General features: G+C 29.3%; 4 protein-coding genes across 8 annotated transcripts; 2 read left to right on the forward strand and 2 right to left on the reverse strand.

Moving 5' to 3' along the window:
- Window positions 1-393: 393 nt before the first annotated feature.
- On the reverse strand, window positions 394-5,901 carry Vps8 (vacuolar protein sorting 8). The gene is made up of 15 exons (XM_069113605.1): window positions 5,761-5,901; window positions 5,170-5,448; window positions 4,787-5,080; window positions 4,483-4,701; window positions 4,229-4,408; window positions 3,901-4,146; window positions 3,660-3,800; window positions 3,144-3,599; window positions 2,297-3,042; window positions 1,695-2,082; window positions 1,456-1,623; window positions 1,240-1,387; window positions 932-1,172; window positions 640-853; window positions 394-534 (listed from the first exon to the last, which is right to left on the reverse strand). The coding sequence occupies exons 1-15, from the start codon at window positions 5,839-5,841 to the stop codon at window positions 433-435; spliced, it is 3,903 nt and encodes a 1,300-aa protein (XP_068969706.1). The 5' UTR covers window positions 5,842-5,901; the 3' UTR covers window positions 394-432.
- Window positions 5,902-6,947: 1,046 nt separating this feature from the next.
- On the forward strand, window positions 6,948-10,904 carry LOC138180245 (uncharacterized). Of its 2 annotated transcripts, none has more exons than XM_069113919.1 (3): window positions 6,948-7,573; window positions 8,826-9,014; window positions 9,135-10,904. In XM_069113919.1, the coding sequence occupies exons 1-3, from the start codon at window positions 7,310-7,312 to the stop codon at window positions 9,369-9,371; spliced, it is 690 nt and encodes a 229-aa protein (XP_068970020.1). In that variant the 5' UTR covers window positions 6,948-7,309; the 3' UTR covers window positions 9,372-10,904. The 2 variants fall into 2 exon arrangements, with proteins under 2 accessions (XP_068970020.1, XP_068970028.1); XM_069113927.1 differs by having other exon boundaries at window positions 9,189-10,904.
- Window positions 10,905-11,076: 172 nt separating this feature from the next.
- On the forward strand, window positions 11,077-12,791 carry Nthl1 (Nth-like DNA glycosylase 1). The gene is made up of 2 exons (XM_069113806.1): window positions 11,077-12,069; window positions 12,317-12,791. The coding sequence occupies exons 1-2, from the start codon at window positions 11,203-11,205 to the stop codon at window positions 12,722-12,724; spliced, it is 1,275 nt and encodes a 424-aa protein (XP_068969907.1). The 5' UTR covers window positions 11,077-11,202; the 3' UTR covers window positions 12,725-12,791.
- vito (nucleolar protein viriato) lies at window positions 12,725-14,569 on the reverse strand. Of its 4 annotated transcripts, none has more exons than XM_069113899.1 (4): window positions 14,225-14,569; window positions 13,516-13,647; window positions 13,336-13,442; window positions 12,725-13,280 (listed from the first exon to the last, which is right to left on the reverse strand). In XM_069113899.1, the coding sequence occupies exons 2-4, from the start codon at window positions 13,620-13,622 to the stop codon at window positions 12,793-12,795; spliced, it is 702 nt and encodes a 233-aa protein (XP_068970000.1). In that variant the 5' UTR covers window positions 13,623-13,647; window positions 14,225-14,569; the 3' UTR covers window positions 12,725-12,792. The 4 variants fall into 4 exon arrangements, with proteins under 4 accessions (XP_068970000.1, XP_068969981.1, XP_068969990.1 ...); XM_069113880.1 differs by having other exon boundaries at window positions 13,516-13,693; window positions 14,225-14,568; XM_069113889.1 differs by lacking the exon at window positions 14,225-14,569 and adding an exon at window positions 13,912-14,050 and having other exon boundaries at window positions 13,516-13,693.
- Between the last annotated feature and the right edge of the window lie 89 nt (window positions 14,570-14,658).

The following is a 14,658-nucleotide window of genomic DNA, read 5'->3' on the forward strand; positions in this document are numbered from 1 at the left end:
TCTTTATTTACTTAATGACTGATATTTGGCAACGTGCTGCACATTGGGCAAATGGAATTTACATCGATAAAAGTATACAAGTCCTTATCAATACTATACACAATATAGCTATATTAATTTACAATATACAAAGATACAATATTTGAATCCTGCTAAGCAGAAAAATATCTTAAATACCACAGTTCCAGAAATAGTGAAAAATATGGATGGCGTATTTTTATATATGTAAAAGGAAGCCTTGATAAAAACAATTATAATTTAATTTTGCATATAAAATATGATAACAGAACAATCTAATTGTTCATGGAATGAAAAATAAGAGATCCAATGTAATATATAATACATGTATAACACGCAGCAGTCATTTCTACTAACAGACTGTTACACACCAGGGGTAAGTGTGATATTAAATTGTGATATTCAAAGACTAGATTAAAAAATACCCTCAAGATCCGGTAAGGAAGTAGGTGGTGCAAGTCTTAGAGAAAGATCTTTATTACGCATAAATTCTGGTGGTAGAATTTGTTTATGTTCCTACAAAACAACAAATTTAAATTTTACTATAAAAATATCAACGATGTCTTAATAATATATATGTATGATATATTTATTTAGAAACAAAATCAATATATTACTTACATGGAATGATTTAGTAGTATGTGTGATATTAGTAACAATAGGTGCCCATCCCTTAGACTTTAAACATTTATAACAAGATTTAGGTTCTCCTAAACATTCCGAATGAAAACCATGCCCACAACTGAAAACTATTATATATTCCGTACATTGTGATAACAAATGTCTACATATTGAGCAGATTACCGATACGCTTGCACAAGCTCTTCCTGCATCCCTAAAAAATATAAAAATGTTAGTATTAAATAACTATTACGTTAGTATTAAAAAATTACTTATATGGACCTATACATACCTAAGCGACTTTTTCAGTGCCTTGTGAAGTTCCAAACTGACCAAACGTGCAGTAGTTTCGACTAAAGTTTGTTCATATCGGGAATGTGTAAGTACTCCAGATAATAATTTTCTTATGTCACCTATTGTTCCACTTGTCGCCAATGGATGTTTCAATATTTGCTCTAATACAGTTGATAATGCTGTTGTTCCACTAAGAAATTCTAGTGCAATTCTTAATAACTTTCCGCTTAATTTTTCAACTGTAATTTCATTAAATAATTAGAAAGTATTATTTACAATTTGCCATTATGTCAAAATATATCATACCTTCTTTGTTAGTACTATTTGAATGTGTTTGAAGTATAGTTTCCACAAGTGGCATCCAATCTAAATTTCCTGCAGATCGTCTGCATATTCCTGCTAGTTGTATTGCACTGTGAATTGATGCATTTTCTGATACTTTGTTCTGACAATACTAAAAGTAAATATTGTTAAAGTAGAAAGTAATAATTAATATTATTACATTATTTTCATACAATATACCAATTCTAAATTATTTTGAAATTCTTTCAAAAGAATATCAAACGCATCTTGATAATTTCCCAATTTTTCTAACATTACTGCTTCAGCATCTTTGTGATTCGCTTTCTGAACTATTTGCAATGCTTCATTTAGTCTACAACCATGAAATCCTTGAATATGTTCAACAACCTAAATTTAAAAAAATAATTAAAATTAATAATATATTTCAATATCTATCTATAGTACAAAATTTTACTAACATGGTCTGGTTGTAATTTACACATTAATTCCAAATATCTTTCTAACATTTCAGTCGTAAGCTCTAACGTGATATCTTCTTCTTTGTATTGTACTATTTGATATAAAGCTTCTAGTAAAGTATATTGTAAGGTTGGAGTATTTTCTAGTATTTGTAAAATTTCAGAAACGTTGTTTTGCAAATGTGTTGCTATCAACATAGCAAATTGATTTGCATTAATTTCCACCAGAGCTACGGCATTTGCCATTATGACTAATTGCAACGAATTTGGAGAAAGATGTTTTAACCAGAGCCAAATATCATGATGTCTAGATGGATGCAGTATCATACATTTACAAACTGCAATCCAATTTTCTCTGGCGCTATACAGCAACTCCGCAACACGCATACTGTAACATTATATACTGCGATACAAGTTACTATGTATGATGCTATTAATATTAATAATGCTATATAATTTCTTGAAATGTAATATTGACAGATACACTATAATATTTTTTTATTATGAATATATTCTATCTAGCTAATAAAAATGTGGTACACGATCAAAATTAAATAATAGTATATATGTGTAAAGTTTTATATTTATATACATATACTTACAAATTGGCTCTTTCTGCTAAATTAAGTAAAGTATTATCCGATATATTACGCAATTTTTTTGAACGCAATAATCCCAGTATTGCGCTTTCTTTATCAGTCTTAAGCTCGTTTGATGATCCCATACTTGAGTCAGTACATAATATTTCTATCATTTTATTTAACATACTAGGTTCTAAATTAACAGTATTTTCTGCAACTTCATTAGCTATAAATATAAGAACTAAATTTCTTTGTTCGTCAGTAATATAATCAGGATTCCTTGGACTTAAAGGTGTGCTAGGCATAACGATATTTAATAATATATCTATGAGTCTTTGCCGTTGTCTGAGACCCATCTCAGACGTAAATTCCGGCTCTTGGAAGGCAATTGCTATCACGTCGAGGAATCCTTTTGCGTCAAACTGTAGCAAAGTTCTTAGATACGGATATTGTCTTTCTGTATCATTAGCCAAACTCGAATGCTGTGAAAGCAATGCTCTTAATACATCTGTTTTTGCTCTTTGGGACATACCCTCGGGAAGTTCATCTCTGGGAAAACCACGACCGGCAAGACAGCAACTAGCATAGACCAAAAGTGCATTGCCAAGTTGTATACTATCTCGAGTTAATGAATCCTTTGAATTCGTTAACATATTTTGTAATATTGGTACTAATTGATGAATTGAAGCAGTAAAGTCACCTAATGCCGTCGTTTGAAGATGTATTAAAGCTTCCCAGAGACCTCGTTGCCGACAAAGTGTTGTTACCTATAATATTTTTAGATACAAGTACTTTTAAATTGAATTTTCATAGATTACTTTTTTTAATAAAATAAAAACATTAAAAAGATATAAATATGTTTACTTACTTGATGGATATCTAAACAATCAACATCTAATAACACTATAATTGCTTGAAGCGAATCTACTTTTTCTTCTTGATCGTAAAGGGTAACTAGCTGTTGAGCTATTAACGGTGGTAGTCGCGGTCGTAAACTCCCATCCAATAAAGGATTTTCGAGGGCATGTAAATAACTCGCTTTTAATCCTTCGGACTCCGAAACTAAGTCCCATAATTTTCCAAATAATAAATCTGTATTTTCTAGTTGTATACAATAATCTACACAAGTTGTGACTATTTCAAATTCTGCATTTTCGTCTGCAAGACAATGATTCAATTCTTCCATATATTGAATCAAAACTTGACATACTTTATCGCGAGCTATTTGTTTACGACGTTGTTTCGAACCACGTAGACCAACAACTGCTTTCCCTTTATCTTGATAAAAAGAAAGTCCTAAAGCTAATGCTTCTGGATATCTTCTCTGAAATGACAAAATATGTAATAAAGTAAAAAATTATATAATTCCAATATATGTACGAACCTGCATCGTTAAATGTCGCAATCGTTCAGTCCATGTCCGTATACAGACTACATGTAAACTTTTGGTACCCAATAGTAAAAGTTGAGTACCAAATGTTACAACAGTATTATAACATGCTCTTTCACCAGCCAATGCCATTGCCTGTAGTTTTATAAAACAAAACAATGTGATTATCAACCTAAATTTGATAGATTATTGATCTAAAATTGATAATTAAATAGTACGATGATTTGATTAATACCTTTGAAACATTTCCACCAGTGGACAGACCTTTGAAATGGCTAGATGCATATGAAATACCAACGCGACTCATATCTAAAGTTTCCAAGTTATCCTGTGCTCTTACATCTAATAAATGTAATCTTTCTTGAGTATCCAATACTGCTAATGATCTCGGATTTAACCATCGTAAGTTACTTATTGTATATGGAAGAGTCATTCTTCTTAAGGGAGATAATTTTACTCTTGAACCAGCTTCAGTACATACCTAATAAAAAAATGTTATCAATATATATTTATTAGCAATATAGTTGTTTAATAAATAGAATTATGTTATATAAACTGTATACTTGATAAAAATGAACCACATCATCTCTTGCAAGAGCCAGAACAGGATCAATTACACGAGAAGCATCTGCTGCTTGTATGACAACAAGCTGCCAAGATAGTTGTGGTGGTGCTATAGGTGCACCAGATAAAGGATGAGTTAACACAACACGCATTCGTGGTCTTATGCAAACTACTATTACCTACAAAATTCAAGTAATATAAGATTACATGTATACTACAAATATCAAAATCTTTTTTAGCAATAGATAAAAACCTTTGATAATGTTGCCATTGCCACTAAGGTATAATTTTTCAGGGCATGTGATGGCAGATGATTCAATAACAATGGTTCTAATGTACACACTTCACCTCTAGATCCACTAAATAAACACCTGCTATCACAGCCTCTTACACCCATAACCCTTGTAAAATTTAATTCAAAAACGGATCCACCACTATCACTACATAATGCTACCTTTGGTGAATCTGTGAACTATACAGAAATAGATTGTTTTTTTATTAATGAAAATTTCACACAGTTATATGTCAAATATTGAAATGATATGAGATAATCTCACTTTAACATGTAACACAGCTGTATCAAGAGGATGTACATCAGTAAGTGTCCTTAATACTTTCCCATTAGAACTATCTATCATTAATATATGTCCTCTAGCAAATCCAGCTAATATCCTGCTTCCATCATGATTGAAACATAATGCAGATACAGATCCTTGGTGCCTTGCTTCCTGATCACACCATCTTAATGTCTGTGAAGAATCAAAACCTAATACCAGACCATGACTAGTTCCAACTACTAACATATTCCCTCCAGCAGCAACTGCACTTGCTAACCCAGCATTAACCTTCTCCTATACAGAAAAAGAAAAACAATTAAAGACAATATATTATAAACTCAACGTAATTATAGATTTTTTGTAAAGAAAATATATTCCCTCACACTAGCTGATATAATTTGTGACGATATTCCTTTTAATATAACATGTCTCAAAATAGCACCAGAGGACGTTGGTTGTGAAGCTTTGTTTGATTTATTTAAAGAGTTTAAGGATAAATGGCTCCCAACACTTGTTGTTTCACTACTCCCTAACTTTTCACCTGATGTTAAACCAAAGTCATCATCTGTTCCAGATAATGAAGCACAATCAGGTTCTGTCAATATACTTTCTAAGGAGGGTAATTCTTCCACAGCTGGTATAGCATACTCTGTGTTATCCAACTAAAATTATAAAATATATATAACTCCAATAGATTTGGCAATAAAATATGATAATTTAGGTAATAATATAATTAAATTTAATAGAGTAAAGTGAGAACGTAAGTAAAAGTAAAATAATAAGAAGGAAGTATATAATAGATTTCAATATCAACAAAGTAAAATGAAATAAAATAATTGCAATTTCTACATGTTATACTAAGTTTATAAACATACTAAAACAGTAATAGAGTAAGAGAGTTATGAGAACATAACCTGAAAATTAGAAATTTTATAATGTACTTAAACATTTCTATAGCGAATATAATTAATTACCTCTTCGATATCTAAATTAATAACCTCTGTTGCGAGGTATTCTTGAGACCCAGCATCTGACCCCAACCCATTTTCAGCCATTTTTTATCCCACCTGTCATTCCACAGCTGATACACGTAAATATAGCGGCCACTCATTAAGCTATAGGACATATACAATGATAGAATCTGCTGTATATATGTACAAATGCATGTGTAATTTACAGTATTTTTTATATTCATACATTTGATATTTTTTTTTACATATATATACGTACATATACATTAATCACTGATTTAATTAATTATCTTTATAGAAAATTTTATAATTTAGTTTTAAATTTATACATGAAGAAACATTAAAAGTCTTTTGATTTACATAGTATTTAAATTTAAACATTTTAATTTTTAATCTTTGATCTTTTGAGAAAATATAAAAGAGGTAAACACATATTTAATTCGTAGGGCTTAATTTGATCAGTTTATGAAGCAGAATAACACTTCATATGTATTTTCGTTTATTTATTTACAAGAAAGTACGTAAATTTTTACGAATCTACGGATCATAAAATATTGGAACCGGTTTCTTTTTTAAGAAAACATAAAATAGGAAACGAATCAAATATAACGTTTATTCATAAATCGTTTATTTTTATGTGTTCTGGAGTATAGTTTTTGGGTGTAACAACTTATCTTATTTGTATGATATAATAGTAAAGTGATAAAACCGCTATCACTGTCACAGGTGTCATATTAAACTAAAGATAAGAATGTAGATTCACATGTTACATCTGGACTTAGTTATAAAACCGTATAATTATTAACTTACATTTTCTTAAACATGTAGCGCTTAATATTTTTTTATTTAACTACAATAACAATTATGGACATTTCGTTAATTATTATTTATATTTTACTATATTATGTTCTAATAAAAATCTCGTTTAATAAAAATCTATTACGCAGCTCGGAAATTATTTCGTTTTTACGATAATTTTATCTCATTAATTCATCAGTAGAACAATTTTGAAGTTCGTATAATGTCTTTTACAGAGTTAGTAATTACTTTATTATTATACTCAAAATTAATCTGTAATTATCAAATATGTAATCGCATGAAATCCGATTGTGGTGTCACCATGCGGCTATAGTATAATCTCTAACATTGATATCACTGGTATAACTCTAATCTGTGATATCTATGACATACGTAGTAGGTTTTTGATACATGACGTCTGGGCATCTGTATGTCATACCTGATCATAGTTGCACATTGTATCTGCATTGCGAATATATATATATATATACATATGCATGTGTATATACCAAGAAAAGGGTGAAAAATTACCATTGCAGTGCACGAAATAAAAGTGCAGAAGTAATTAGAAGCATTGATCGGAAGTTGACACGTTAACAACGGAATAATATCACTTTGTGCGTTGTATTGGGTAATACCATTTTTTTACCCATCTCCTATCGATAGATTTAACTAAAAGTTTTACGCGTGATTATAAAGTGCCCATCCGTGGGCCGAGAAAATTGTAAAAATTGCGTATATTTCGCGAGAAGATATGCCAGATAGTGGTGCTGTTTATCAACCTACAACAGTAGGTTACACATATGATAGCGGAGGTGACGGTGCTGTAGGTGGTGGCAGTTTAAGAAGTGGTTTCTGGAGAGTTATATCAAGACATAAACTCAGCTCTAGGAAATGGTTCGAATGGGTATTACTCTCGGTTGCTTTATCTTTTTTCATTGCTGGTTTAACGATGATGCTGGTCAGTTTTGTATCCGATGACACATCACAAGAAAATAAAATAGAGATCATAAGAAAGGTACTTATAACCTTCTTACACTATGATGTTTCGTATTTATGAGTATTTTAATCTCTGATAGATGATAGCAGCATGACATATATTTAGATGAAATCATGATCTGTCTTTGTATTCAAAATATGTAAATGCATGATGTATACATAGTACATAGCCTTACTTTAATTAACAGGTATCTTGTTAGTTTGGTATTTAAAAGCTGATAGTAATTTTTATTTTATTCCAAAAAATTTCTATTGGTTTACATTCTAGGAAAATAATTTTTTTGCATTGGTTTCCATTATTAAAGAGTATTTTATAACAATAGTAATAATACATAGATATTCATTATAAAATTGACTTTTAATACTTCATATTTGTTCATTATTTTCATTATCTTCTTTATTATACATATATATTATAGATATATATTATACATACATATGTATATATTTGATATAGTAATATGCAGGGTAAACCACAATTTCAAGCACCAACCAAGCTCCGATTTCACTGAAGATAGAGAAATAAATTAGAGAAAAAGATAGAGAGAACTCACTTTTGTTTTAGAATGCAATGCAATAGAAAAGTGCAATTGCACTTCTTTCTCAAATTGAAATCTATAATTTTTTATTAATCAGTTAATATTCTTTTCATTAATATTCATTTTTTAATACTCTACGAGAAAATGTCAAGGTACTTGGGTCAAAATATGCTTAGTTTAATAGATATCTCAAATTTAATCTTGTGAAACTTTGATTATGAGAAACAAGGAAACATACAGGGCAAATGCTTGCGTTTATGTTTTCCTCATCTTTCTTAAACTAAATTTGATGAAAGTATCTTCTAAACTAAGGATATTTTCAAATGTCTTAATACCTTTATAGAGAATTGAATGATTATAAAAAATTATAGAATTTCATTTAGAAAAAGAATGTAATTGCAGTTTTCTAGTGCAACGTTGTACATTGAAAGGAAACAAATATCTGTGAACATAGATTTTACACATTCAATATTTCCCTCCACGATTTTTCTCTATCTTCAACAAAATCGGAGCTACAGCCAGCCCCAGTTGAATGGTCAACTCTGTATAAGGCTAAATAAGAAGGACACAAAATACTATCATTATTGCTTATGCATTTTCATGCAAAATATATTTATAAAAATGTATAAAATCGACTTTTTCATGCTTCTAAAGTAAATTATTTTATCAATTATTTATGTGTTTTTGTTGCCTAATGTATGAAACTAAATTCAAAAATAATTATACATAAAGGTAAACGAGAATCCAACTACATCTGCAACAAGCGTTGAAGAACATATTGAAGATGCTGCAAAAAGTTCCATAGCATTAGGTGCTAGCATGATGTTAGTAGGGCTTCTATTGGGTTTCGGTTGGGCCTGGCTGCATTTCTTCCGTCGTGGTAAATCTCCAAGAGGTGGAATGGTTGGAAGTAGCGGTCAGGTAGGCACAATTTGTTTGGTAGATTTATATTTTATGTTTGGTTTTATTTACCGGAAGCCATCCATGTGTGTTTTGGCTCGTACGTTTCTTTATCTTATATACGCGTTGCTATGAGGAAAGATGTTGGGCGGTTTGAATCCATCGACTGACTTGCTGGTGGGTTCCACTTCGCAGTACGGGCCGGTACTAACGGAGCTGCCGAGTCAACTGAAGCTGAAGCAGACAAGTTCGCATGATACTCCAGCAATACCACTTTCTGATCAGGAAGAAGAAACACGTACCTTAATGCAGGATTCTACAATTCCTTCGGTTGTCTCCACTGGTCCTAATACCATTGCTAATCAGATTCCCGGTTGAGTACAAAGGTTAAATGCGTCGATGTGTAGTAAGAACACACGATGCGAACATTCTTTTAATTTTATGTGAACCAACCTGAATCAGAATTTTTGTCATTTTTGTGAATTATGTGATTTATTTGCAAATAGGAAAATTATTCTTTCTTTATCTTTTCTAGTAGTAATTTTAATTGATGACGATACATATAAATTTATTTGAACACTTTTGCCTGACTTTAAAATGTAAGAAATTTTATTTCCGTAAATTATCAGCACAAGTCATAGCGTAACATATCATTTACCATATTTTTCTTAAATTTTACCTTTTAGTTTGTATCTATGCATTCCTCCACTCCGTCCATTATCATTGGTAATATGTTAAATAAGCATTGAATCCAGATATTACATACAGTAAATTTTAGAAGAATTTATTTACAATGCGATATAAGCTATTTAAAAAAATATATTATTTTGATTATTATTTAAATACGTAGCATGTTTAGTAGTAATACTAATATCGGTTGTCTTGATATAATAGTAATTTATATTAGCACATTATTGGTCTGAATTGACCAGTTATGAATGCATGTATAAACAAACGATATTTTGTATTATTCTGCCCAGTTTAATATGATGGCAGCATTAAGTGTGACTGACAATATTTGTAACAAACTATTTGCTCATCTTATATGTATGTATATGGGAAAAAATGAGCTCTAACACAAGGTGGTATTAGGAAAATAAAGGTATGTGTATATATTAGGATAAAGTACATAAAGTATAATACAAAGTAGTCCCATCTTTTCAAAATAAATTGGTATGGTTGTGATATGGAGCAGTGAAGGGAAATACACTGCACAATTTTTGTTATATTACTTATCGTTTTTATACTTATGTTATTTATAGTTAATACTTCTAATTACATACAATTTAATTAGTATATATATATATATATATATATATACTAATATACATATAAATACTTTTTACAATATAAGTATTTTAACACTCTGATGAAATTTTGGACTCTGTTTTACTGACTTTTCGTATATCTATTGAGACTGGGTAATATTATGTATATATAAGATAATCTGTGGTTAAGCTATTCTGACTATCAGCTACAAATTTTAATTAATTATTGAAATTTCTAAATAATAATCTTTATTTATATATATAATTTTACTTAAATTTGAAATTGCATTTACAAAACAAAAGAACAATTTCCATTGTATAAAATAATATCATTAAATTTTTGTCTATCACGTATTTTTTTATATATAAGTTTCATTTTTCCTTTTTTTTTTTAATTGATCTATTTTATTCGTTATAATGTAATATAATTCGTTAAAATAACACTTCACAAATATGAATATTTAAAACAAAGAAATTAAATAAGTATCTGTCTGGATTCAATGCTACAATAGAATGAATATGCATTAACAATAATATTATTTCAATGATTTATGTGAAATCCATACTATATTAGTTAATGATTTATTCATTCATTTATGTAAGTATTTTTATTAAATAAGAAAAATAAATAATTAAAAAATGACATATAGCCTTATTATATCTTTATCATTCCACTTTTTCTTCGCGTGTACGGATTTTTGAAAATATAACAATAGACCAATTTACAATATATTATATTTATTTTATTATATAAATACAACATATTTGATTTAATATAATCATTTAATACATATATTTAATCAGTAGCTATTAGTAGTATCTGGTAGTATGTATTTATATACGCATTTGATGAGTATAAATAGATTATTAATTTTTATATTGCTACGCATGCGCAGAAATTTAAATTATTAGTTCAAATCACGGAAGAAGCGCGGAAGGTTATGTTATCTTTGAATTATATTGCTGTTTGCCGACATGACATTCTTTTGTTTATCTCAAGTAGAGCTCTGACATATATTTCATCGCGTCGTAACCTTTATAAAATGAGTAAAAAGTTAAAGCTTGATGTCCTTACAAAGCCAAGGTCCTTACGATCTGAAAATAAAGGTGACAGTAAAAATATATCTACAACATCGGGCTATTTTGATGATAAAGATGCTTCACCAAAAAAAATTGTAAAGAAGAAGCATACACCAGTTAAGATAAAACATGAAGAAATGAAAGATGCAGCTGACTCGAAAAATAGTGAAATTAAAATTGAAGATTTACAAAATGAAACCGTGAAAGAAGACCGTGCACTGGTAAAAATAAAGTATGAAAAAATGAAAGATGTAACCGACTCGAAAAATACTGAAATTAAAGTTCAAGATTTACAAAATAAAACCGTGAGAAAAAAGCGTACACCAGTAAAGATAGAATATGAAGAAATGAAAAATGCAACTGAGTCAAAACCCAATGAAGTTAAAGTTGAAGATTTACAAGATGGAACTGTGAAGAATGAGACCGTAGAAGATAAATGGATGCCATTAAATTGGGAAATTATTTTAGAAAATGTTAAGGAAATGCGAAAACATAAAACAGCACCTGTAGATGAGATGGGTTGTCACAAATGTATAGATCCAAATGCTACTGCCAAAGTTGCTAGGTATCAATCATTAATAGCATTGATGCTCAGTAGTCAAACTAAGGATCAAGTTACTCATGCTGCCATGCAAAGATTGATTACTTATGGTTGTACTCCAGAATTAATATCAGGTACTCCTGATGATACTCTTGGAAAACTTATATATCCAGTTGGATTTTGGAAGGTATAATTTATATCTTAGTAATTACTTGAACTTAATATTGTGGTTTGTTAATATTTAATTATTATGTAAGTAAGATATATTAAAATAGTATAGAATCGTGAAAATATTGTGGTTTGTTAATATTTAATTATTATGTAAGTTAGATATATTAAAATAGCATAGAATCATGAAAAAGATTTTATTAGATCTTAAAGAAGTAAAGAATTACTTAAATAGTATGTCAGACCAAAAAAATTTTACTTTTCAGAGAAAAGTACAGTATATTAAGAAAACTTCAAAAATTTTAATTGAGAAATACAATGGTGATATTCCTAGGACTCTGAAAGAGTTATGTCAATTACCAGGTGTAGGACCAAAAATGGCACATATATGTATGCAAATAGCATGGGGTGAAGTTTCCGGTATTGGAGTGGACACACATGTACATCGTATTTGTAATAGATTAGGATGGGTAAAGAAAACAACTAAAATACCAGAAGATACTCGAATTGCAGTGGAAGAATGGCTTCCCAAAGATCTCTGGAGCGAGGTAAACTATTTACTTGTTGGATTTGGACAAGAAATTTGTTTACCACGATTTCCTAAATGTGATGAATGCCTAAATAAAGATATATGTCCATCTAGCACAAAAAGCAGTATGAAAAAAAAGACATAGTATTGTAAAAATGTTTATTATAAATTATATTTATTTACAATATTTAAAAAAGAACTTTGTGAGATGATTTAATGATTTAACTTTTTTTTTAATTTCCCACTACGTTTCTTAGCTTTTTCAACTCTTTTACGTTTTCTCATACTCTCTTTCTTATTCTTTTGACGTTCCATTTTCTGCTTTTGTTGGAATGCTTTACTCTTCTTCACTTGTTTCAATGCAGCTCTTTTTACTGCTTTCTTTAAATCTTTTCTATTGTCAATTTGCTTCTCTTTTACATTTTCTTTCAAACTTTTAGTTTGTTTCTTTTCATTTAAAGGCATCCCTACAATTTCTTCGTCATTTTCAGAATCTTTATCACTCTCTTCTTTCTCATTACCTTCCACTTCATCAGTGCCTTTATTTTCACCAATTAATGCATTCTTCTCTGCTAGATCTGCAACATTTAATTCCAAAATACTGACAGTATGTCCTTCTGTTTCATATTCTTCTTGAGATAATAGTTGTTGAATTTCAGGAACATCACGGCTTGATAATAGCTTTTTATAACGTTCTCGTGCCTGTAAAAGCAATACTTTATTATCACATCACAATAAAATTCATATGGATACTTTCCTCATGTTTAATTCTTTTCCGTTCTTCTTTTAATTGTTGTTGCAACTCGTCTTTAGCTTTCTGTTGCCTTTGTAATTTCCTTTTACGGAACCCCTTCAGAAATTCTCTGCATTTGAAAGTATAAAATGTACATATAACTTATAATCTATATAAACCACAATTGATATTAATATAAGTACCGTCTCTTGTTCTCATCAAATACAAGAGTAATCTTGCGTTTCTTTGGCTGATTCCGCGTTCTATTCACATTGAGTAATTTCGGTTGCATTTTTATGTGTGGCGCCATGTGCACGTGTGAATATATATTAGTTCTAGGTTATATCGGTAAGAATTATATTTTACAGTTCCTTAGATTGTCTACATGACAAAAAATAATATAAAATAATAATTGAACTAATATAAAAACAAGATTATTTAAAATTTTGTTATTCAATATTTTATTAATTTAAGAAAATGATCAAATGAGCATTTGTAGATGTAAACAGAATTTTGCAAAATACATTTCATAATTTACATAGGAGATACTACAAAATTAAAGATTAAATATGTATAAAATAGAAGTTTTTAAAGCTTACTGTATACGTCAATAGTGTTCACTTAATACATAGAAATTTTATCAGAGATATTGTTAAAATTTTGAAGACACATATATTACAAATATAAGGTGTACTACAGTATACTACTTAAGAAATTACTTCTAAAATAGTTATAATTCACGGAAGATTATGTGTATTTTATTTCAGGAATATTTTCTTAATAAATATTAAAAAGGATCGTTTATTTTTAAGTAAAGAAAAATGTATTGCACAAAATGAAAGTTAGTGTCTTTTATTTGAAGTTTTTTTACACTTATTAATGATTTTTAACATAATTATTCTATAAAATTACCGTTTCTTTTTATTTATTTAACACATTACTAAATACAGTCTAGTAGTCTCGGTAGTCTGTTACAATACATATCAGTGTCTCTTTATAAAGCCACTTATGGTGGCAGCGATGGTTAGCTAACAAAGTAAACTCCCTGGTCAGTAAACGCGGCGTTACTGGTATTTAGGTTATAATTTAATTATATTAACACATTTTGTATTATTGAAATAACGTTTATAGATAGTACATTCTAAAGCATCTAATTATCTTAAAATACGCAAAATATTATCATTTAACGTGTTTTGGTTGTATCTTCCACAATTGTGTTAATTACATACGAATAATACTCGAGCAAACATAGCTTGGAAGTGACTTTATGAAACCATCCTATAAAATATCTAATTGCGCATGCGTAAGAAGTCTTTTACATGAAAAGAATCCCCCAATCTAGTAGA

The sequence above is a fragment of the Bombus flavifrons genome, chromosome 1, assembly GCF_040668555.2.
Source record: "Bombus flavifrons isolate JBK064 chromosome 1, iyBomFlav1_principal, whole genome shotgun sequence".
NCBI classification, from domain to species: domain Eukaryota; kingdom Metazoa; phylum Arthropoda; class Insecta; order Hymenoptera; family Apidae; genus Bombus; species Bombus flavifrons.